At 41.9% G+C, this 24521-nt stretch overlaps 1 protein-coding gene across 1 annotated transcript in view; it reads right to left on the bottom strand.

The window, feature by feature from the left end:
- Window positions 1-6325: 6325 nt before the first annotated feature.
- Window positions 6326-24521, bottom strand: part of serpinf2b (serpin peptidase inhibitor, clade F (alpha-2 antiplasmin, pigment epithelium derived factor), member 2b) — a 28195-nt gene continuing 9999 nt past the window's right edge. The window contains exons 3-8 of the mRNA XM_028806641.2: window positions 18281-18740; window positions 18053-18196; window positions 17556-17744; window positions 17236-17378; window positions 12268-12472; window positions 6326-7889 (exon numbers count right to left, since the gene is read on the bottom strand). Of these exons, the coding sequence (XP_028662474.2) occupies window positions 7549-7889; window positions 12268-12472; window positions 17236-17378; window positions 17556-17744; window positions 18053-18196; window positions 18281-18740 (1482 nt within the window). The 3' untranslated portion in view covers window positions 6326-7548. The remainder of the gene's footprint in view (window positions 7890-12267; window positions 12473-17235; window positions 17379-17555; window positions 17745-18052; window positions 18197-18280; window positions 18741-24521) is intronic.

Below are 24521 nucleotides of genomic sequence, written 5' to 3'. Positions count from 1 at the left end.
CCCATTAACAGTATTTAATAAAGGTGGGGTGAAGGCGGCACGGTGACGCAGCCCTTAGCACTGCTGACGCAAAACGAATTCAGACGGTTGAGCCAGGTCCCTTAATCACTGTATTGGGGGATTTGCCTGTTCTCCTCATGTCGGCCTGCTTTTTAAAAATCCAATTTTTATTAAATGAAGGGATTTAACACACATAATGGGTCAATTGAGTATGGGGAAAAAAAGCTATATTCCCTATACGTGTCCACTAAACCCATTCCAATGGGTTCCCCAAAGCAGAATAGCCAAAAAAAAAAAAAAAAAAGAAATGTATTGAAGAAAAGAGGCAATAATTTAGGCAACAAAAGCATCAAGAACATTGGCAAATGAACCCAAGGGAGCTGTAGCTGTGACGTCAATGGGCCTCCACATAATACAATTTTCATTGTTGACGCTGAAGTGGGCAAATTCTCAGTGGATCCAAAGGATGAACTGTCAGTGCATGAGGTAGAGAGCTGCAAAAGAATTAAATTTAAAAAAAAGGCCATTGGCAAAAGAAAGAAGCTTGGGAGATTTCCATCAAGACGCAAGAAGTAATTTAGCTGCTACACTCTTAAAAAGTTTGGTTCCAAAATTACACTTTACAGGGCTGTGTGGTTTCCTTGCTTGACGAAGAAACATTTCATTCTATGAGTGGTCCTTTATATGTGAAATTGGTTCTTTAGGCTCTGAAAGGGTTGCTAATTTGTAGAAAAATAAGAAATATTAATATAATACAGGTTACCTAGCAGGATATAACAGATCAAGAAAACCTGAATGTAGCCTGTGTAGTTGTATGCCATTTACATGGCTTTGCATGAAGTATGTTATGGATCTAAATAAATAAAGGATCTTTCCAGAACCTTCATATGGACAGTTCTATAAATGATGCTTACAGATAGAAAGGTGGAGAGAAGTGGAGAACCAGAAAGCAAAAACAGATGGGCAGTGCTAAAACATATGGAGGATGGTACCAGATAAACTCTGTTAAATGTAAATAACAAGATGGCTCAGGAGAGAGACCCATAAGAAAACACTTGGCAAGAGTTGAGAGAGTTGACAGTTAGGGTTTCTGGAACAAAATCTGACATTCTTAAAAAAAATTGCCAAGTGAGAGGAGAAGCCAGTGGAGTGAGATCACAGGACCGTTACTGAGTCAGGAAAAGAGAGTGGAGAAAGGGGCCAAACAGAGGAGTGTGTGTGGGAACAGGGTCGGATAATGGGATGCTGCACAGAAGTGAGACTGGGAGACTGGAATGGTTGGCCTGTTTTTTTTTTTTTTTGTAGTTACACCTTCTGTAAAGGCGCTTAACTGGGTTGTGTGGTTCCTCGTAGTGCCATTGCTTGACAAAGAACTGTTTCATTCTGTGAAGGGTTCTTTGAGCTTTGAAAAGGTTTCTAATATGTGAACAGAACATTAATATTTAATGTGCAGCAGGCCACCTAGGAGGATACTAACAGATGAAGAAAACCCAAACTTAATCTGACAAACAAGAGTCCATTCAGTCCATCAGGCTCATTTGTTTAGCTGTTAGCTCGGCTGTCCCAGTACCTCATCCAGATACTTCTGAAAGGTCGTCAAGGTTTGTGCTTCAATACATGTCTCAGTAGATTGTTTGAGATTCCCACAACTCTTTGAATACATTTAAGTACTGTAGCAGATTGCCGGGGTTATTACCTGGCCGGGATGCCTAAAAGGACTGGAAAGTGGCAGGAATAGCTTCCGGGCCACGAGGGGGCAACCGCCCTGGAGCAGGAGAGGATCACGGGAGAAGAACAAAGAGCTTCTGGCCTGTTGGGACCCGTGGCCACTGCCAGGGGGCGCCTCAAGCCTCATACGACTCGGAAATAATTACTTCCGCCACACTTGGCAAGATGGCGGAGGGCAGGACTTCTGCCACACCAGGAAGTGCTGCTGGAAGGATGTCATTAGACATCTGGAGCACATCCGGGCAGGGATAAAAGGCTCCGCCTTCCTACAGTCTAGGAGCCAGAGTCGGGAGTGGGAGTTGGACAAAGCTCCCAGGAGGAGAGTAGAGGCGGCTAAGGACTGAGAAAGAAGGTTTAATTGGGGTGATTATTGTTGTTTGGGACTGTATTTATTATGATTAATAAATGTGTGGATTTTATAAAGTGGTTTCCGACTGGTGGTGTCCGGGCAAGTCTCACAGTACTAAATTCACCTCCTCTTAATTTCCACTGATGTCCTTTGAGTATGCAATTCATCGTTCTGTTGGATCTACTTTATTAATGCCTGGACTAAGTCACCATGCGGTCTCCTCCACTCGAGCCCAAACTGGTTTAACCAACCCTGAGGCTGTGACGTGTCTAAGTCCTGGGATGCACTTGGTTTCTCTCCTCTGCACAGCTTCAAGTGCTGCTATGACTTTCTTGCACCTTGGTGACCAGACCTGCAGACAATACTCTAGATGTGGTATCACTAGTGTAGTCAGATGTGTGCTTGTATTTATTACTGAATTTATTTGGACCACTGCAGTCATAAGTGGCACATCCTGTAGCAATCCCCCAAACTAGAGAAGAATATGATATCTGAATTGTATTCAGCATGGTAGCAATATAAAAGAATTTTTTCAGGGACTTCCACCAGGACAACCAAATGAGACAATCTGGCACATGGGCCTCGGTGTGCACTTGTGCTCTAGAACATACGAAATTTGACAAATGAGAGGAGACCGTTCATTCAGTCCATCAAGTCTGTTTTTTTTAGCGAATAACTAAGCTGTTCTATTGGAGAAGCAGGGGCCCACGTTGATTATAGTCCTAACTAAGAAAAGCTGTTTTCAAGTTTTATTTCCAGTGGTTCAGGTCAAAGACTGGAATTTCTAATCCTAAGCACCAGTTAAGGGCTTTGTGGGACTGAATAGATGGGGCGTGTTACTCACATATTGAGACTCCATTACAAGACATGCGACCTCACCTACAATTATACAAAGTCTGCCAGGCTTCATGCCTGCTCATTTACTTAGCAGAGGTCTTCAGTTGATCTCTGTGTGGTGCACTGAACAATCCTCATTAGGGAATATACAGACATCTAGAAAATCCATTTTCTCCAGCGGTCCGGTGATTATTTTCTTAGAGCTTAGAGTTTTTGTTTGCAATTTTAAATTGAAAACAAACACACAACACTATCAGTTAAACTGCACTGAAATAAGCAGTTGGGTGTTTTAGAAAATGCCTTTTAAATGAAACATTACCATATGAATGCCAAAGCATGCGTGTCTGGCGAGGATCAAAGCAACATCAGAACAAGCTGACCTTTAAACCTTGTCCAACACTGACTATTAAATGTGCTCACACAAAATAAGCAAAAACAGAATCAAGTAAAAGCCACAGGGCTTTCTGTCATGGAACACGCAGCTTGGCAGAAGTCACCATCATAAATGCATCTCTGATCAAACATGTGCTGTTTACCTCAATGCACAGTAGGTACATATGAAAAATGGCTGAATATGGATAGGAGAGAATGAAGAATGGACAGATCAACCTAGTAAACTACAACATGGATGGCATTTAAGAAGACTGGCATGAATGATTAGAGTGCAAAAGAGTAGAGAAAGTTAATGACGGGCATGAAGTGAAAGAAAGACTAGGGCAGCATAAGAAATGAAAATACTACAGTATATTGAGGATCAGGGTAGCAGTTAATATTAGCCTAGAATGCAGTACAGTGTGGCAGGAGTTACTGAGAGGGAAAGGCAGCATGAACTGACAATAAAGACAAAAGGAAAATGGGAATCTGGATGTCACAGCTTGATGGGTGAGACTGCAACAATCTGGTAGCACAGTGTGACATGTGAGACAGAGAAAAAGGAGGCACAGAATGACAGTGGAGCAAGTAGGACAGTGGAGATGATGGGCACATAACTTTGCAAATGGGAGTGCAAGCTCTGCCGAGTTTAGGGCAGCAAAGAATAACAGTCAAGAATGAAGGGAAGTGTGTATCAGGGCAGCACAGCATGTTTACAGAGAATGCATTACTGTGAGGATCAGAGAGGCAAAGAATAACAGCCAATAATGCAGTACAGCTGGCAGGTGTGACTGTAGAGAGAAGAACAGCAAGGAACAGCAGGTGAAACTGCAGTAATGTGGTAGTACAGTGTGATACGTGAGACTACAATACAGAGAAAAAAAGGTAGCAAAGGATTACAAAGAGGTAAAGGACAGTCAGGGCTTCACAGATTTACAGAGGGGAGTGCGATACTGCAGGGAAAAGGGCAGCAAAGAATGACAGTCAAGAATGAATGAAAATATCAATCAGAGCAAAACAGCATGATAATTGAGAACACATGATAGTGAAGATCAGAGTAGCAAAGAATGACATTTGCATAAAAAGGACAAAAAAAAAAAAAAAAAGGCCGCAAAGGACGGAAATCAAAAGTATAGGGAACAAATGTATCGGGGCAGAACATCATGTTAATTGATAATGCATTACTATGAGGATCAGAAGAATGATGGCCAATAATGCAGTACAGCGTGGCAGGTGTCACTGTAGAGAGAATGGCAGCAAGCAATGACAGTAAAGACTGAAGGAAAACTGGAATCTTGACGTCAACCATTTCGATGGGTAAGTCTGCAGAAATGTGGTAGCATAAAATGACATGTGAGACTGCAGTGCTGACACAAGTTTACAAAGAATGACAGATAAGTGCGACAGGGGGGATTGGGCTGCTCAGATTTACAGTTGGGAGTGCAGTTCTGTGGAGGAAATGGCAGCAAACAATTACAGTCGAGAATGAAGGCAAATATCGATCAGTGGCACACGGCATGATAATTGAGAATACATTACTGTAAAGATCAGAGCAGCAAAGAAAGGCAGATAATGCAGAACAGTGTGGCAGGTGTCACTGTAGAAAGAGGTGCAATAGGGAATGACCATAAAGACTGAAGGAAAATCAGGATCTAGACTTTGCAGCATGGATGGTAGGACTGCAGTAATGTGTCAAGCAGGCTTGCAATATGCAGCAGGCGAGACTGTAATACATTGTTGATGGGAGGCAAAGAATGAAGGCATGGAACATAGGACGGTGAGGGATCAGGGCATCACAACTTCACAGGTGAGAGCAGCGGCGAGGAGGTCACTCTGGATCCGAAGGCACAGGGATCAGAGCAGCACGTTGTGATAGGTGAAACTGTAGTGTATCAGAGATAAAAGCAACGTGAATGACAGTAGAGAATGCAGTAAAATAGGGTTCAGGGAAGCACTGTGCAAGAAATTAAAAGTATGGCTTGTTGCATCAACAGCAACCGTTAAAAGTACGAAATGGTGGGGATAAGGGCAGAACAATTAGCAATAAGAGCAGAACCATAATTGAAATGGACAGCAGAAACCAAAAGTCATAATGGCGGTAGAGTGACAAACAGGGAAGTGTAGCAGCCACAGTTGGGGAATACTGAACAAAAGCTGAGATGCAGTAGAAAGATGGTAAGTGAATCACTTTAGGGGACATGGCCTTGCACTTCTCGGAGTTAAGGCTGCGGCAATGAACAGACTAGATTGAACTGTAATGGAAATGGTACAGCCCGGACAAAAAGTCAACACTACAACAAAAGTAGACATCACGGATGAGGGTCAAGTATGATAGCAGGAAAGAGTGATGGAGTAAAGTGCATCAGAGTGGACGTCAGTGAAGCTTAATGGAACAGGTGACAATGAGGCAGAGCTGAGAAAGGGACATTGCAGACTGGCAGTCGAGACTGAGGTGGAGAGAAAATAAAGGCAGAACTTTGACAGTGGAGACAGTTGCGTCAGGGTTGGCATCATTACCATGAGTGGCTGAGTACATTGGAACAAGCTCCGCAGCATGACCCCTCATTTCTAGCAAAGCCACCTCTGAATGTTAATAATGGCCTGCACGACTATCTGAAATAGTTGTTTTGTTTATCACTGCCGCAGAAAAACCTGTAATAAAAATAATTATAACGGACAGCCCTTTCTGAAATTACTGGCTTACTGCTTTCTCTTGTGACTCAGTGTGTAACGATAGTCTGGATCCCACAGCGCTAGGGCGGAGACTTACCGTCCGTTGATTTACATAGACCCACCCACTTTAATTGTGGACACGCCCATGCACCTCTCCTTCTGTGCCACAGTGCATAGGACAGACAGAAGTGTTAAGAACGAGAGGAGAACACCACGCACGCACGCACGCACGCACGCACGCACGCACGCACGCACGCACGCATGCACACACACACGATTATCTCAATGCAGGAAGAAGTGAAATCAGTAATACTTCAGACATTGGCTAACCCTCTTGATACTCTTAACAACAAAAACAGCGCGCCGTTCTTCTTAATAAAACTAAAGAAAGACTTTATTTCATGCACATCTGTGGAGCTGCATCTTTTCGGAGCTGCAAATTATTCACAATATGAAACACTGTACTTTCACATGCTTGTGTGAGGAATAAGTAGGCAAGTGCACTTAGAGGACTGTGGGTTCACCCAAATGAAACAGGCAGCCAGAGATACAAGTGGGGTTTGTCAAGCTGTCGTCCACATCTTGCTCTGGACCAAGTGGCATTCTGGGGTTTGCATTTTGCACAACCCTGTAGACACAAGCCATCCATCTCTCCTTGTGAATGACAGGGGTGCACAAAAGAGGTGGAAGCAGATCACAGCCTGTCCATACCCAAGCGAGGCTCCTCTGGTTTGACATCTGACCTCTCCTAGAGTGCTGAAGTTAGAAAATGGCAAATGGTCTCATGCCACAGCCTCCTTCTCAAACCACCCACCTCCACCACTTGGCCTGACACTGTGACTGAATGTAGAGAGACTACTATTGGACAATGGGCATGAAATGGAATGTTTCGGATTAGAGAGATTAGTGGTTAGTGGTCACCATCAAACTCCATCCCCCATCTTGTAATGCTTACAAGGACACTGACCATTTGTCTTTCTCATCTAAACATACTTAAGACGTGGACACTTCTTGTCAGTGGTCACCGAAACCATTCAAATTCCATTTCACAATGCTTCAAGTGGCTGCTGGCCATTTGTCTCTCTGATGGACTAAACTCAAGCCAGAGACAATAGTGACAGGTCAAAAAGCTGTAATGTCTCAGATTAGAGAGACAGGTGGTTAGTGGTCACAACAATCCCCCACACTGATTTTCACAAATCTTCAAGTGACAGATGGAGACCCTGACTCCACCCACCCCTCCTCCCCAGACTGACTCAAATCAAACAGACTAGTAAAACAGTTGGTCACCCAACCTTAATTCAAAAATAAGCAATATTTGATTATTAACCCCTTCCCTTTCCCATTGGATTAATTTGGTCAAAGGCAGATAGAGACATGTGGACACAGAGAGGTGACCACTACACTTCTGCTGGCAGCATTGAAGTGTCCCAAATATTTCTCCATACAAACTGTCCATATTAGATTGACCTTTTTTCTTTTCTTTTGTTATGTGTTTGCCTCCCAACTGGTTGCTATAGTGCCTGTAAACAGTAGAGACGCAGTCCTGTAAGGCACACATATCCCTAGGTCCTTTGGTGTGCCACATCCTATTTAGGCACCATTTTGGAAGGCATGGACTTGTTAAACGTAGGTGCAAACTTTTCTGTTTCATCGTCTCCCCTTTTGTTGAGTTTGGCATTGGGGTTGGGGTTTGTCACTACACCCATGAAGATGGGCACATAGGAGGCATCATCAAGCAGGGCAAACAAGAAAGGCTGGTTGACACTAAAATGGTAAAGAGAGCGGGAAATGGCAATGGAAGTGGCAGCGCTGGCTTCAGCACCCTCCTCATTCATCTCCAGAGTTGTCTTGTGCTGCACGCTGGACACAAACAAGTGGCCCGATGCAATCTTGCCAAGCTGTGGCTTTTTAAACAGATCCTCAAGGCCTGTAAAGAGCAGAAGAGACATACAATAAGACTGCATGTACAGCCCTGTTAGCAGACAGGACCCAATGTTGATAGTGCATGTGCCAGCCTGAGCAAAACTCAAATAAATTAACAAACAAACAAAAGAAAATGACCAGAAGATGGACGAATCCAACAATCCAGGGCCGCACCTTCACCAGTGAGGTTCAGAAAGGTGGCCTGTGGGTAACGCAGAGTCTTAGTGTATCAGCTGCATTGATTATACAAGGCTCGTGAGTGTCGTGTGCTTATCAGAGAAGCTTGTAAATGACATCTAAGGGCTCGTTTATACTTCACGCTCAGAACGCAGACGCGCACGCATCATGGCTGCCATGCGTTCCCAGCGTTCATTTGATGTGTCTTCTGAGCAGGTCCTCTGAAATTAACATGACGCGAGTTGCAGTACCAGCAAAAAGTCAGGGGCGCAGTATGATAAAAGTCGGAATGTGACATCAGACTCGGTTTACTATCTACATGTGAGAGAAAGCCGCTTTGAGGATCCTCCAGGATCGATGTGCATACTTCCATGTTTGATGGATGGTTCGATGTGGTGAAGCAAAGTGCTGACATACAAATGCATTCTTGGTGCTTTTATATTCAAGCATTGCATATTCCAAAACGTAACGACACGATACATTTTAAAAGTCTCACCATCTTCTGTGCTGTCTTGGTTTTTTTTTTTTTTTTGCACCTTCACAACAACATCAGAATGTATGGCAGCGTATTTGAACCATACAGAAAAAAATTAAGGACATGGTGAAAAGGTCTATTTTGTGATTAAAATGGAAACTTCTGCTTTAATCTCAAAATTTCCACTTTAACCTAGTAGTTTACTTTATCATTAAAGTAGACCGTCGTAAACGTCATCTAAAAACCGACCCAGTTGTTAATTGCTACGTACTTCTGGGGCTTCCTCCTGACCTGAAAGCAGCAATCGCCACACACAGAACACATTACATTTATGATACTCCAGCTCTCTGTACAGAATCGTTAAGATTTATACTTGATATCATTTTCATGATGATATGTATTAAAGTATGTATGCTACATTTTACAGATAAGTCATTAACTTCATTTAAATAATGAATACTGATAATAATTACACCGGCACGGTGGCAGAGCCGTAGCGCTGCTGCCTCGCAGTAGGGAGTCATGTCACTGGTGTTCCCTGCCTGGAGTTTACACGTTTTTCTGGTGGGTTTCCACATTGTGCTCCGGTTTCCTTCCAAAGACATGACGCTAGTGTATGTGTGCTCTTGTATTCCTCTTGCGATGAGCTGATACCCCGTCCAGGAATTTTGTTTTTTTTCTCGTATGCGATGCATGCTGGAATGGGTGCATCCCTGAATTGATGGATTTAATCATTAAACATCCATCCTTTTTAGAAATATTGTGGCAAGGTGTCTTTGGAATTTAATGGATGTTTCATGCAATTCACAACACAGCAAAGCCGAACATTGTCTCACCATGATGATATCTCACAATGCCACCCGGTGGAATCTTTCAAATTTACGTACATGCACAAGCATGAACAGTAAAACACTTGCGTAGCACTAATGTCTGTTGGAGCATGCGTTGCATCACGTGAAGTATAAACCTGCCCTTACATTGCCAATCAAAAGTATTAACCCCCCTGTAAGTTTTCACATTTTATTGTTATGCAACATTGAATCACAGTGGTTTGAATTAGCCAATTTTCACATAGAATAACAGAAAGAGACTCTTTAATGTCAAAGTTTACATCTTGTCAAAGGATTATATCTTCCCTGAAGAAGGGGCCTGAGTTGCCTTGAAAGCTTGCATACTGTAATCTTTTTTAGTTAGCCAATAAAAGGTGTCATTTTACTTGACTTGTCACTAATGACAAAGTGAAACGAGATCTCTGCAAGGTGGTCTAAATTAATAACAAAAATAAAACAAAATAATTGATCACTTAAGCATTCACCAGTTTTAATGTGACACACCTAAATCAGCACTGGTGCAGCCAACTAGATTTAGAAGTCACAGAGTTAGTGCAATAGAGAGCGCCTATCTGAGGTTTCAGTTGACTGCAGTAGAAATGCATCTGTATGTCGAAGGTCCTGCTTGTGGCAAGTCAGCATCATGGCTTAGCCTACACAATGAGCACTATAAGCAATTCTATGAAAGGTGATTGAAAAGCACAAGTAGGAATGGATAAATCAATCATTAAGACACGGAGAGAGTGTGGCACAGCTGATAATCTTCACAGAGTAGGCTGTCCACAAAACTGAGTGATCATAGAAAAAGAAGACTAGTGAAGGAACTCTGAAGGAGTTATAAGCTATGGAGGCTGAGATTGGAGAGACTGCGTTCAGCAATTTCTACCTGGGTACTTCACTTGATTCGGCTTTATGGAAGAATGGAAAAGAGACTAACTTGCACACAACATATGAATAAGCCAGAAGGCAAAAAGGACACTGAAGTCAGCTGGAAGAAGGTTCTATGGTCTGATGAGACCGAAATTGACCTTTTTGGTATCAGACCAAACATCATATTTAGTGTAAGCCAAACACCACACATGATCAAAAACAAACCATTCAGGCTGTGAAGAATGGTGGTAGCAGCATCATGTTGTGGGGATGCCCCCCTGCAGCAGGCCCTGGAAAGTTTCTAAGGGTGGAGGGTAAAACAAATACAGCAAAATACAGGGAAATCCTGGAGGAGAACCAGATGCAGTCTGAAAGAAACCTACACCTTTGGAGGAGATCTGTTTTCCAGCAAAACGTCAAAAATAAAGCCAACGCTACACATGAATTTCTGAAAACCACAATATTAATGTCCTGACCAAGTCAGAGTCCAGATCTCAACCTAATTGAGGATTTGTAGATTGATTTGAAAGTGAATGTTCCCACATAATCCCCGGGCAACCTGACAGAGCTTAAGCAATTTTGCGAGTAAGAATAACAGTAAATTACAGGTTCCAGATGTGCAAAGCTGATAGAGACCTGTGCACAACTGACTTAAGGCTGTCATGGCTGCCAGTTGTACATTCTCTAAATACTGACTAGAAGGGGATGAATACTTATGCGGCCACCGTTCATGGAATCGCTTGGAGTGTTTAGTGTGCAGGTTAGGCCATGGTACTGACTCACCGCAAGCTGGTGAATCCATATACAGGAGCACTTCTACTTGTACTGCAGCCAATTGAAACCCCTTCACTACAGACATGTAATATCCATTTAAACAATGACTTTTCTTGTAAAAACCAACTGGTTACACCAGTGATGATTTAGGTGTCTCACATTAAAGGGAGTGAACAGTTTTGTGCTTTACATCTCTCTATTATATAAAAAAAAATCCTGCGACGAGACAAGACTTTTTGAAGAGATAATTTCAAGTCCCGCGAGAGGAGACTTTGGCCATGAGATTTTTTCAAGTCAAGCCCTCCTCTCAACCATATTCAACCAAGCACACGGTCCTCTCACCTCTCATTCGTGTGAATGTTTTTGACAGACACAGTTCCTGCTCTCTCAGCGCTTATAAATTTTAATGTTTTCCTCACTTTAAGTCCCCAATAAAAGAAGATGTATTATGTCCAAATCATATTGAAGAATTTCATCATGAAGGGTTATCAACAGAAGAAATGAGTACACGGGCAATCCTAGCACCGAGAAACAATGAAGTCAAATGAATTAACGGCAAAAATGTCGATCGATTACATTGAAAATTGGTTAAATGTGTATCAGTAGACTACGGTGAAACAGTTGGTCGTGATTGTGCGGAAAATGAAAACATCAACTTAGAATATCCCAAAGAAAATCTACAATCATTAACACCGTCCTGTCTTCCACCACACGAATTACTGTAGAAAGAAGGATGTATCCAAGAAAGGTAATGTAGTACATCTTCCGTGGATAACATTAGAAATCGTTTCATTTAATAGAGAGAAAGAAACAAAATTCAATCATGGGCAGTTATATGTTGCGTTGTCACGATGTAAGTCCAAACACAAAATCAAAATGCAGTGCTGCATTGATGAAAATGTAATTAATTTACACCACTTTCCAGAGATCCATTTTGTCTTTGAAATTAACCAGTATATTTTTTGTCGAACAATGTCAAAATAGCCAAATTCAATCCAATGTTTTAACATTGTATAATAATAAAATGTGAATATTTTGTATAGGCACTGGAAATCACTTGAAGGAACCCAACAGTTTCAAAGAGTGACCCATCAGATGAATTCGTGGGTGGAGCCTACAGGGGGCCTGGGTGGGCCAACTTGACCCTTACAAGAAACCAGACAGCTGGACCCATTGGACTGTCCTTGTGGGTGTCAGTCGAATTCATCAGGTCCTTAATTTGCAGAAAATACAAAGACACAAACTGGTTTTCTTACCCATGGCAGCGAGCACCTCTGTCATTTCCTGGCTGTACTCCAGATTCAGCTTAGGGATCTTCACTTTAAGATTTCGTACTTTGGATAGTTTACTGTAGAAATATTTGGGAGACAGTTGCTGCGCCAGGGCGGAAACATTTACTTGCCCGTTATGGGGCAAGACCACCATCAGACTCATGCCCTCTTTGAAGGGGAAGCTTGCTACCTGGAGACAAAGCAGAGAATGTCAGTAAATCAGCAGTCTGCAATTCAGAGTTGATAGGAAACCTGAGCCCACCCATATGCGACTTCTCAGAAAGGCTCTCAGAGGACATGAGACAAGCTCAGTTACACCTATATATCACATTAGCAGTGCGCAGCAGTTGGCAGCTACTCCTCAAAGGAATTTAGTAAAGTAGGTACAATGTGTAGCGAAGGAGCAAACGTGATGGCATTGTATTGAGAGCACAGAACAGGAAGCTGTTTATCTGTTTTACAGAAATGTATCATTGAACAAAGGAGATACATTTAATTAAATCATTTAAGAAAACTGTTAATCTCAATGTCTTTAGATCTGCATATACAAGAAATAGTTGGTTAGTTTTTTATTAAGTTTTAAGTATTTAGTAATTAAAGCTTATGACTGGATGAATGACAATTACCATTAGCATAGTTCTACCTTTTCTATGATTAGAAAAGCACCTTTCAGAACACAATTGCAGATTTTTTAATTCATCCATCTTATATGCATTTTATCCCAGGAAGCACAAGACGACCCTGCTCAGGATTAAACAGGCTTAGAAAATGGTACATATATTTTAGAAATAAATGGTTATGAAAGCTTTTGGTGAGTAAATTATAGGAAAATGCTTGCAATGGTTAATGAAGAATGAGGTGAAGAGGATTCCACCTGGGGTTTGAAGTCAAGTCACTTTGACAGTATGAATTGTTGATCATTTGCTGATGAAAAGCACATTTTGTTTACTTCAAGCATGGCTGCAATGTGCCTTTGTTTCAGTGATTATCCTGCTCCTTAAGAAGCCATCTTATGCCATCAACTGAGATGGTGCCAACAGTGTTGAATATATAGAGTATTGAGAAGAGGGAGCAAACAGTACGCTGGCAGCGTGAGCCCTACCATTAACTTTACCCTTGCTTATTTAAGTGTAATTCATTTATTTACAGCACTGAGATTTTGTTACATAGAGAAAAAAAAAGTCAGTAAACGTAATTACAATAAAAGAGTCTGAAAATCAAAGTAGTGCCAATAAAAGGCAGAATGTCTCTCATTCATGACACACAATATATGTCACGCTAATTACTGTTTATGAATTTGTGTTGAACACACTCTAAAGTGAAGTCAAGTAATCGAAAAGCGATATAAATACAAGTTCTTCAGTGAATTTCAGGTGATATAAAGCATAAAAAGTACAAACCAGGGTGGCACAGTACTTTGTGCTAATGCCTCATAGGTCCAGTGACTTGGGTCCATGTGTCACACGTCCAGTCACTGTCTGTGTGGAGGACACGTGTCCTTGACTCATCTATGTGGGTCTCGTCCCAGACAGGATAAACGCCGATTCAAACCTGGTCCCAGGTAAGTTTGACTTACTGGGTCCTACAATGGACTGACTCCCTGGCCAGGTTTGGTTTCTGTCTTGGACCCGATGCATCGGAGTTAGGCTACACAACTCTGAAATGATTTGGAACATTAAGCAGACTATTGTGGGACTGTGAGTGTGCAACAGCGGACCCAGTGATGGCCTGGCACTGTGTCCAGGGCAGTTTCCAGTCTTATACCCTGTGCTGCCAGGTTGGAGCCTTTCCCACTATACAGAATTGGACTGAGAATGTTATGCTACAAGTAGGAACAATTTAGTAATCCATACCTGTATACTGAATATTGATATTAAGTAGAATTATAACAGAGCACACGGACCTGCCAGAATTGAAAGGGGTGAAGTCCGCTCATATAATAACAATGAATATGAATTTTGAAAATGTAGGCACCATGTCTTGGTTGAATATTGTGTTATTTTAGTAAATGGTGGGGTGTATAGATGGAGTAAAATATCTGCACAAGGGGGGTAGTTCAGGACATCACCAATAGCACTATTCGAAAATGTCATAAAGGCGATTTAAAATGTATTCATTCAAAGAAAAAAGTGGTAAAAATGTTGGCATAACATTAGTATTGACTTATTATACAGTGGTTTTGAATAAATGTGTACCAAAAAGAATAAAAAGTAATTACTTTTACTCACTGAAAGCGGCCTCTTCCATTGCTGTCTTTCTATTACAATCAAAAAAACAGCATGTCCATTGTGGCTTTTTTTTTTTTATTAACTTCAAAAAGCAGTGAACATTAATTGTTGATTGGAATTGCAGAGTTAATGGAAAAATGCAGCTGGCATTTTTCAAAATGGAAGGTTGTACATTTTAGATTTATGTTCACATGTGGTGCAAACAGTAACATGAAGTGCGTGCTTAACCGAGTGCATGACGGTGGGCTGAATGTCACAGCATAGGTTATGTCAAATATAACATCATAATAGTTAGTGATTTGCAACACTGCATAAAGCCACTTTTGGACTCGTACATGTCTCAGAAAATTTTCCAGTTGAAAATAAGGGGGTGCATGGGTGTCTTTTGCAAATGCGATTTGCCTAAAGACAACCCACCATAAGAGAAAAAGAAGTACTTGTGCACTGCGTTTCTCAGGGAATGTTTGTGAATGTGGTCATCAGGAGGTGGACCCACGTCACATTGTGGAAGGCTCCACTGTCCTGTTCATAAGTGGAAGGGGTCAGGACTTTTGGACACTATTTACTTTATTACAAGCATTTACTGAGCTATTATCAAACAGCCTAAACTTACTGCATTCTTTACTCTTACATGTATGCAAAACAACATTGTCCATATTGTTTGCATTTTATTTAATCTGTAAAGAGTTAAGAGTCCATTTACTCAATCTAATCTTAATACATAATTCGCCTGCCTCCTCACTCACTCACTCACTCACTCACTCACTCACTCACTCACTCACTCACTCACTCACTCACGTCCGAAGCCAAATGCGCATATGCCTTCTGTGCAGCTGCTCAAGAAACCTTACGAGACCGACATCCAACCCCAACATTGCAGCAGGCAGCAGATTTACAGCCACAAAAATTCAAAGAGAAAGGCGACTTCGATTAAAGCTCTAGAGGCCCGAAAGGCGATTTTGACTACAGCTCGAGGCCTAATTACGCATTCATTCAATACACCTATATCAGGTTTGTGCTGCTTATACTTATTACTATTCCATATTGTACTGGAACATTCATCATTCAATATTATACTATAGGCCTGGAAAATTCATCAACTAATAGTACAAGCCTGTACAGTAATGAGTAAAGCAGACTACAATCATTACAAAACAACTTCTTCATTACTTATCATTTGTTCTTCATACACTGCTGACACAAACTCGTGCCCGTTTCATCTTACGTTGTCGAAACGGGCTCTTTGTCTAGTGTAATTTATAATATGCACATATACAGTATTTATTCCATATATTAACAGTCACATCAGAATAATCCAATCCAGGGCTGTAGCAGTAACTCAGAGGCTATCTTGACCAACCTCAGTTTCGGGGTAAACCCTGGTGGAGCACCAGTCGATCACAGTGCTCTCTCAGACTTACACCTGCAGCTTTGAATCACACAGCGCAGATTTAAAGTTATCCTTTAACCTGATAATACACAAGTTTTGGGGGCCAGCAGGCTACAGTACCCAAGGAAATATGTGCCCAGACATGAGGAAAAAGTGCAAATCTCTTCAACTACGTAGCTTTAAAATGTGTTTTCATATTAAGGTTAGCTTAAGACTCAAACAATAGACACTGGCAACTGTCACTACAGTTGTAGTAAACATTCAGGCACCTTTTACACATCCCACTTTATTTTTGTAAATGCTAGTTGTATATTACAATGTACAGAAATAAGCCATGTCTAATCTGTGCCCCACACAAGTTTTATTAACTTCTTTTCAAAATTTTCCATGCATCTTGTGATGGACAGCCGGCGTTTCAGTCTGGCCGGAACGTCCCTCAACCAAGAGAAAGAGCCTTTTTAGGGCAATACATCCCCCGGGACGCTAGATGGCAGCTCCCCTGGACGGAAATGGTTCCCCGGATTCCTGCTGGGCAGCATGGGACATGGAGTCCGGTTCTTCAGCTCTGTTGGGTGCCGTGGGTGCCGCCAGGGGAAGCGCACCAAGAACCCGGGAACTATTATGGGGACGTTAACCCGGAAGTACTTAGGAGTCACGAGGACGGAAACTAGCAGTACTTCCGGGACACCTGAAGGAGGCGTTTGACCTGGAGACGGAATACTTCCGGGTCAGAGACTTTAAAAGGACTATGGGAAACCAAAGCAAATCAAGCTGGAGTTGGGTGGGAGTGTGACGGAGCTGCTGGGAGTTGGAGGAGTGTATTTATTGTTATTGATTATTGTATTGATTTATTATTGGAGAATTGTGGAGTGTGCGGTGCTTTGTGCACTTTATTGAAGAAAATATTAAAAGAATCTTCTTGTGCTTTTACACGTGTGTCTGGGACGTCTGTCTTGTGGGTTCAACGGGGGGCTATAGAGCACTTTATTCCACAATCTATAACTGTAGCTGCAGTTACTAGCTTTATTTACAATTTATTATGATGCACAATGACCAGAGATCATTTATAAATGGAGAAAATAGAACTGTAATTAGAAAACTGCAAGCAAATTTGACTTGAGCCACACCACACAACTTTGTATTTATTGACAAAGGTTTAAGATGGCACTCTCAAATCTGCACAGGCTTTAAACAAATCCTCCATTCTTATTTTCAAAATATAGGGCCATGGGCACATAAGGTGCATTTGATGTCTGAACTTGGGAACACAAAGTCTTTCTCCCTGCAAACTCTGCCACAATACAATAACTTAAGGACTCATGGAAAGATTCCCACCTGGGCATCGAGGTGTCCATCTTCATAGTACTGCAGAGGGTATTTGGGGGCTTGCATCATGTCCACCAAAGAACTGTGCTGGCCATCCACATAAAAAGGTTCTTTGGTAGTGAATCTTGGGTCAAATCGATTCTTCCAAAGACCTGTGACAAGTAAACAAAGTGAGTGCTAAAGCTGTTCAGGGTCTGCACGAATGACAGTTGATGCATGTGTAGTTAAAATTCCCTCAGATTCCCAGGGAAAGACACCATTTGTCATCCCAACACATCTTTGTCCCCAAGGTTGAGCTCTATTGGATTTTAGGGTGTCAGACCACTCACCTTGGAAGTGAACTACATTAATCAGCATCATTGCAATTTCACCAGGAAGAGCGGAGAGGAAGTCTTTGATCTTCCCCTTGGTGGCAGCTTCTACCCACTTGTTGACCTCCTCCAAACTTTCTAGCAATAATGGTTCAGAATTGTAAACTTTCTTGGAGTCCTCTAAAAATTTTTGCTTCACTTGGAATTCTACAAACAAATATGAACAACAGTCAGCAAAGCCCATTTTAGAACTGTGGAAGAAGGTGGATGGGTGGCTGCGTGGGACAGACTCAGCCATAGAGGGCTGATCCCACCATGTGTGGAGTGTGAGTGCTCCCCCATCCAACATACTGCTTTATGGTAAGATGCAAAAATAGCTTAACTGTCACTGCACAATACAATGAAATATGACCGATGACAGTGTTGTCAAAATTTCAAACATCTGAGTTCACCTGAGTGGTTCAAAGGTATCCCTCAAGGTACCCAGTGGGTATGCCACAAACAGGTCAACTCACCTTTCTGCAGGTAGATTCGAGAAGCCACATGCAATGTGGTTTGGGTAAGATGGGTCTGAACCCTTCTGAACAAATCCTGGTAACAGGGCAAGTGCTGAACATGCAGCGAGCGTATGAGCATCGCTTCCGTCTCATTTTCAGCTCCTGTGGACACAAAATGTTCATATTAATGTGGGGTCAAGCACGGTCAGAAGGATGTGGCTGCTGACGTCGGGCTCAAACTCGTACCCAATGCCAGCTGAGACAGCCCTAATGCCATGCTCAGTGGAGACAGGATCACGTTGGGATGCTTGTCAGTGGGCTTCAGCTGCTGAAGCATCTCCAGGCCAAGTTTCATGATGGCTTCACCAAGGTAAGTGCTGAAGGGTTTTTTATCACATCGAGATCCATCTTCATTCTCTTCCGATGAACCTCCTGAGCAGTCACAGGGCCCAATGCCTGGGTTCTCTACCACCTCATCAGAGTGGGGCCCGGTCATATTTTTGGAGGCATCTGAAATGACACTTATGTCTGTTTCAGGTGGGGGCTCAGACATGGTTGTTGTAGAAACAGTTGTGGTGGGTGAAGTGGTGTAGAAATACTCCCATGGATCTGCTGTGGAGCTGAGTCCTGGAGGAGGAGGAGGAGGAGGAGGTGGTGGCTCTTCTTCATTGTCAACAGCAATGATGTTTGGCACTGTGGTCAGTGACTGTACAGAAGAAAAAAAAAAGGGAAACTCGATGAGGTAGATAAGGCAAAAAGACAGACGACAGACATTTCTATAAGATCTGCTGAGATGTGTCATGGGTTAAACACTGGGAGAGAGAGGACACTGCCTTAAGTGTGGACATACATCTGTCAGAGGCATGTAGACACCAAGTATGCAAGCAACATGACCAATAATAACCCATCAATAAATTACTTGAAGTGTGTATGGAGGGGCAGCCCTCTCTAAAGCTGTTCTTTGTGAAACAGACCACAAGCTGCCACTCTTTGCTTACATCTAACAACCATCATTGTCTTCCTCTAAAGTCCATCCACCCAACCCTTTTAGAACCAGCTTAATCAGGTTTTAGGACTGGAAAACAGGGGGCAAACTTGGCAGCATTGAGTGCAAGGCAGGAAACAGTGCCAGTACTTTGTGGGTTGTGTATACCCACATTCACTTAGACATGTCAGGTTTGTTCATCACAAAAGCACAGCAGAACATGCCAGCTTAATACGTACAACACCAGGATAAAGATTTAAATCTAGAACTCTGGCATGGTGTGGCTACTGTGCTGCCATTTCTGTCTCAGAAGATTAATGCAAAAAAGGGAGGCAATATGAGTAGTTAATTCAGTGACCCCCAAAAGTTCAAGGCTGGCTGCACAGGTCCATATGTAATAACAGTTATAAACTCTGTCAAAATACTGCAATCAAAAAAATCAATTTGTCCGTCCATTTAAGAATCTATTCTTTCAGGCCCAGGCCGGGAGTCTGTTATGACAACACTGGGAGGAATTGAGGAATCAGTCTTATATGAGATGCTAGTTCATCACAGGGCTCATTTCATGTACACTCTCACACTCTCGCTCTCCTATAAAGGGCATACTGTATTTAGAGTTCCCAGTAAACCGGTTCTGTACATCTTTGGCATGTGGAAGAAGAAATGAAAATGTTAAACAGGAAAAACAGCAGTGTGGTGCATTATAAATATGTGGCGACATACACTTAGTTTCCACTTTATTGCACTACAGGGCATTTGTAGTGTACTGGCTTAAGACTTCAAACCCCTGAGGTTGTTGGTTCAAATCCTGCTGCTGACACTATGTCACTAAGAGCTAGTCAATTGACCTGCCTGTGCTCCAATTTGGAAAAGAAAAGAAAATGTAATCAATTACATCTCAAATGTTGTATGCCGCCTTGGATAAAGGCATCAGCCTAAGAAGTAACAATAAAAATAATAATCATCATCATCATCATAGATACGCTGGTCCTCTAAACTGCCAATTATGTGGCTGCAATGCAGTATGTACAGCATACAGACATGATCAAGTGGCTCAGATGAGTTTGTCCAAGTATTGTCAAAGTGACCATGACTGTGGGATGATTGTTGGCATCAGAAGTGATGGTTTCAGCAGACTCAGTTAAGGTAACAGAAAGACCACAAACACTCATATGTCAGCTTCACGGTGTGCAGAAAGGAGTCTGTGAACAGTAGTGGTAGACCCTTGAAGTAGATGGCTACAGCAATACCAGACCACATCAGGGTTCCACTGCTGTCTTGTAAAAGCTGGAAGATAGGCCTACAGTGGGCATATGACCACCAAGACTGAATGGGTGAAGATGGGGAAAAAATGTGCCCATTCTGATGATTTCTGCTGTAACAGACGTACAGTGTGGTTAGCATTTGGCATAAGCAGCATGAATCTATGGATCGATCCATCCTGTCTTTAATCAACAGTAGAGAATGTTGGTGGTAGTGTAACAGTGTAGGGGAATGTTCGCTTTGAACATGTTACATCTCTCAAGACCAACTCAGTGCCACTTCAATGTCATGGACAAACAAAGCATTGGCACTGACTGTGCATTCCTTAATGGCCACGGTCTCCAATTTTTCAAATGAATACTTCCAGCAGGATAATGCGCCATTGTCACAAAACTCGATCATCTCAAGCTGTTTAAACAAATGTAACAGTAACTTTGGTGTGCTTCAATGTCCTGCACAGTCCTAGATTGAATATGGTACATTTGGGAGGAGGCAGAGCAAGCGATCTGTAGCATAAATGGGTAGCTAAAGGAACCATGTGACACCATGGAGTCTGCATCAAAAAAATGTTTATAGGGTCCCTGCTGAACCCATGCCACTGGAGAAAATGGGGCTCTAACCCTGTACTAGATAGATATGGCTAATAGACTGGCCACTTAGTGTATATAAGAGGTTGTTTTGTTTTTGTGTAGATGTCAAATGGACCCAATGGTTGAAAGTTCAACTAAATACAAACAAGAGAAAAAAGAAAGGAAAAAAAAATTAACAAAACCAGTTGTTAAACCTGTGCCACCAAATACAGGGTTGCTGTGAGCTGGAACATATGTGGGCAGGACTGGGGACAAAGAAGGAACAAGCCTTGAGAGAGCCAACTGCTTATACTTCCTCTTTTTAAATTTATTGTCACACTCAGTTTGAATATTCAACACTCTTTTGAAATTTTGCTTGCCTTGTGAAGCACCATGTGACACTGCATTATGAAACAGAGAATGTGTGACAATTGGGAGGTAGGGTGGCACAGTGGTAGCGATGCTGCCTTACTGATCTAACATCCTGAGTTTGAAACGCACACCTGGTACAATTTGCAGGTTACCCATTGTGTCTGTCAGGGCTTTATTATTGCAAATGTGTAGCATTAAATGATGTCTGCTATTTTTCAAGTTGAAGTTTTCTTCACAAACATGGTATATATTAATTTGCCGCATAAAAAAGTATTCTAAATAAAGCCATTTTTAAAATAAATTTTAAAAACACCTTGTCTGTTCTTGCAGCTTACAATGAGAATAAAGAGTACATAGGTCTATAAGTGAATAAAAAAGCCTCAAAATTAACTGAGTATTTCAATTTTTCAAGCCAAAAAGTGGCACACATATTGCAAAACAGAATATCCATGTTAATTTAAGAAGGTAAAAAAGCTAAATATTATGTGATTCATCCATTTTAAAAGGAGGTTAGCTGTGCTTGTCACATCACAAACTACTCTGTTCGTCTTCCTCCGTGATTATTTTTCAGCCCCACAGACAGATTCCTCGCCACAGCCGGATGAACACATAGACAGGACTTGGCCCCAGGGGAGTGGATTCTCCTTGGAAAGTCATCACCAAGTACCCATTATTGAATGTTGAAATGCAGATATGAATTGATGTCTGTGTTCTGTAGACAACTAGATGGTAATAACTGAAATAGGCCCATTTATGATTCATTGTATTCTTTCACTAAACATATGCTTATTTCTTTCTGCCGACCGCTGCTACACTGATAATGCGTGTGTATACTTCAGTAAGAGAGAATATAGGGCAGACATACACTATGTAATCAAGTGACAACAACTGAACAGATAGACATCCATTCATCAATCTTCCTAATCTGCTTAATCAGGGCAGGGTCGTGGGACAACTGATGCCCACCCCAACTAGCATCTGACATAGGCCGGAGCAGTCCCTGGACAGGGGACCAGTCCATGGCAGGGCTAACACACATGCACTACTTATGCAAAGCCAAAGTCACCTAATCTGTGTGTGTTTGGACTGTGGGAGGAAACTGGAGTACGTGGGGAGATCATGCAAACTCCACATATCCACATGAACCCCAGTCTCCTTCCCTGCATGAAAGCAGCACTAACACTGCACCAACTTGCTGCCCAATAATAGTATTATTATTGAGTGCTATCCTCAATACGTTCGATTGTTTACTCTTTTAAAGTAGAATGGCACGCCTCCAATGGTATGGCAACTTGATCTACAGAGACGAAACACACCTCAACCCACAGGAACAAAAAAAAAAAAAAATCACTGGCTTGCTTGGTTAATTGAAAATATGCGTGAAGTCAATGCCATTCAAGGACGATGTCCAGAATCAGAACAAGTAGAAAGCAATGTGACAAAAAGTGGACCGTGTGTCAACATGGGACAAATGTTAGGAAGAAGAATGATCTATTCATATATTTTTCTCTGCTGTAGGCACAATAATAATGATAATAATAACCTTTTCATCTTCCAAAGTTGCTTATCCAGGGCAGGGTCGGAGGGCAGCTGCAGATTATGGCAACAAGAGCTGGCCAAAAGGCAGGAACAACACCAGGACAAGGTGTCACTCCATCGCAGGGCAAACACAGACACATAGGCCACTTTAGCAGCGTCAGTTTCCTATTATATTATCTGAGCGTGCATCTGTCTGTTGTTACAAACCATGGCACCATAGAACCACTGCAGTTACTGTAAACAGAACTGCAGAGGCAAAGCAGGATTATAAGATGAATATAAACAGGTGTGGGTGGATATAATTCCACTCATGACGGCAGCCGTGAGCTGATAAGCCAACAGAAAATGTATTCTGACCTCAAGAAAAATAGTTCCAAGAATTGGAAATAAAACAATTATTTTTACTTTTCTTTCATTATCACAAGGCTGCTTCACAAATGCAGAAGGCATATTTTCTTAAATCAAAATCTTTGCTGTTATAAAGTGGACATATTAAGTTTGAAGTCTTTTTCATTCTCCTATGGATTCAGTTACCATCCCCATACAGTAAGCCCCATTACAAGCTGCAAGAAAAGACTAAACATTTCACATTTAAATACACATTTATGTGGTAAATTAATAGATACCATATGTGTGAAGAAATTAACCTTGAATTGAAACAAAAATGAACTTATTGTTTAAGTTAGCTGGCAATGCTCAACTGGCTATGTTTTGTGAGTGAGTGGAATGTTTGATGGACTGGTGCCCCATCTAGGGTTGGATCAGACCTTCCACACAATGCTGCCAGGATAAGGCCCAGTCCTCCATTACCCTAAAATGGATTATACAGCAGTTAGGCTATGATTAGCACTCCCTTCCAAAGGCCTAATCTGGAGTCAATCAGTAATCTGCCTTTAAAGTTTTTGGAATCGTCACAGAAAACATGCAAATACCAAGTGGGGGATTGAAGCTAAACCAGGGTCAATGTACCCAAACCAGTGCACCATCATGCAGCCCATGAATGATGCGGTCTCTCTCTTTAGATCTGTACAGTAGGCAGCCTCCTGGACCAGGCCACAAAACACCAATGAAAACAGAAAATTGGCTACAGGAAGCTCAATAAAATGTTCAACATTTCTACCTGAACAGAGCAGTTAGGCATATGAATTTATTTAACTTTGTTCTTTCGACAGTGAGAAATGTCTCAAGGGATGACTGCTGCAGAATCTCCTACAGGGGCAGTCCACAGTGGGAGATGACAAACAGCTAAAAATGGGCTCCATGTGGCTCTCAAAAACAGGTGACTTTAACTGACCAATGGCATGCTGTGTCTGCTTTACACAGCACTTCAACAGCTGCTCAATACATTCCCTTGAGCTGGCACATGTGAACTTGTGGGAGTTCATCTGGCTGAAAAAAGTTGCAGGCATGGACAGAGTGGACTTCAGGCTGGAGTGTGTAGTATCTTTATGGAGTTTGTGTGTTGTCCCTGCATTAAAGTCGATTTTCTTGTGCTGCTTTCTACAAATAGCACATACTGTACTGGCAGGAGTTCTGACTGGCCCGGTTCCACATGTAAGAACTTGAAGGAAAGCGTCACCCGTATGCTGATTGCATTTAATGAAAATAACTGGTATCTGCATACTTAGACACACACAGAAAAAAATGAGTGGAAATTTTTCTTTTTTGCTTTTTCGTTGTTTCATTTTTAGTTCTTTGCTACCAGTTCCTTCCAGCTTCTTTAATATTTGCATACACATTCTTATAGTGCTTTGAATAG

Source organism: Erpetoichthys calabaricus, chromosome 8 (assembly GCF_900747795.2).
Source record: "Erpetoichthys calabaricus chromosome 8, fErpCal1.3, whole genome shotgun sequence".
In the NCBI taxonomy this organism is placed as follows: domain Eukaryota; kingdom Metazoa; phylum Chordata; class Cladistia; order Polypteriformes; family Polypteridae; genus Erpetoichthys; species Erpetoichthys calabaricus.
This window is presented reverse-complemented; position numbering and strand designations above follow the sequence as displayed.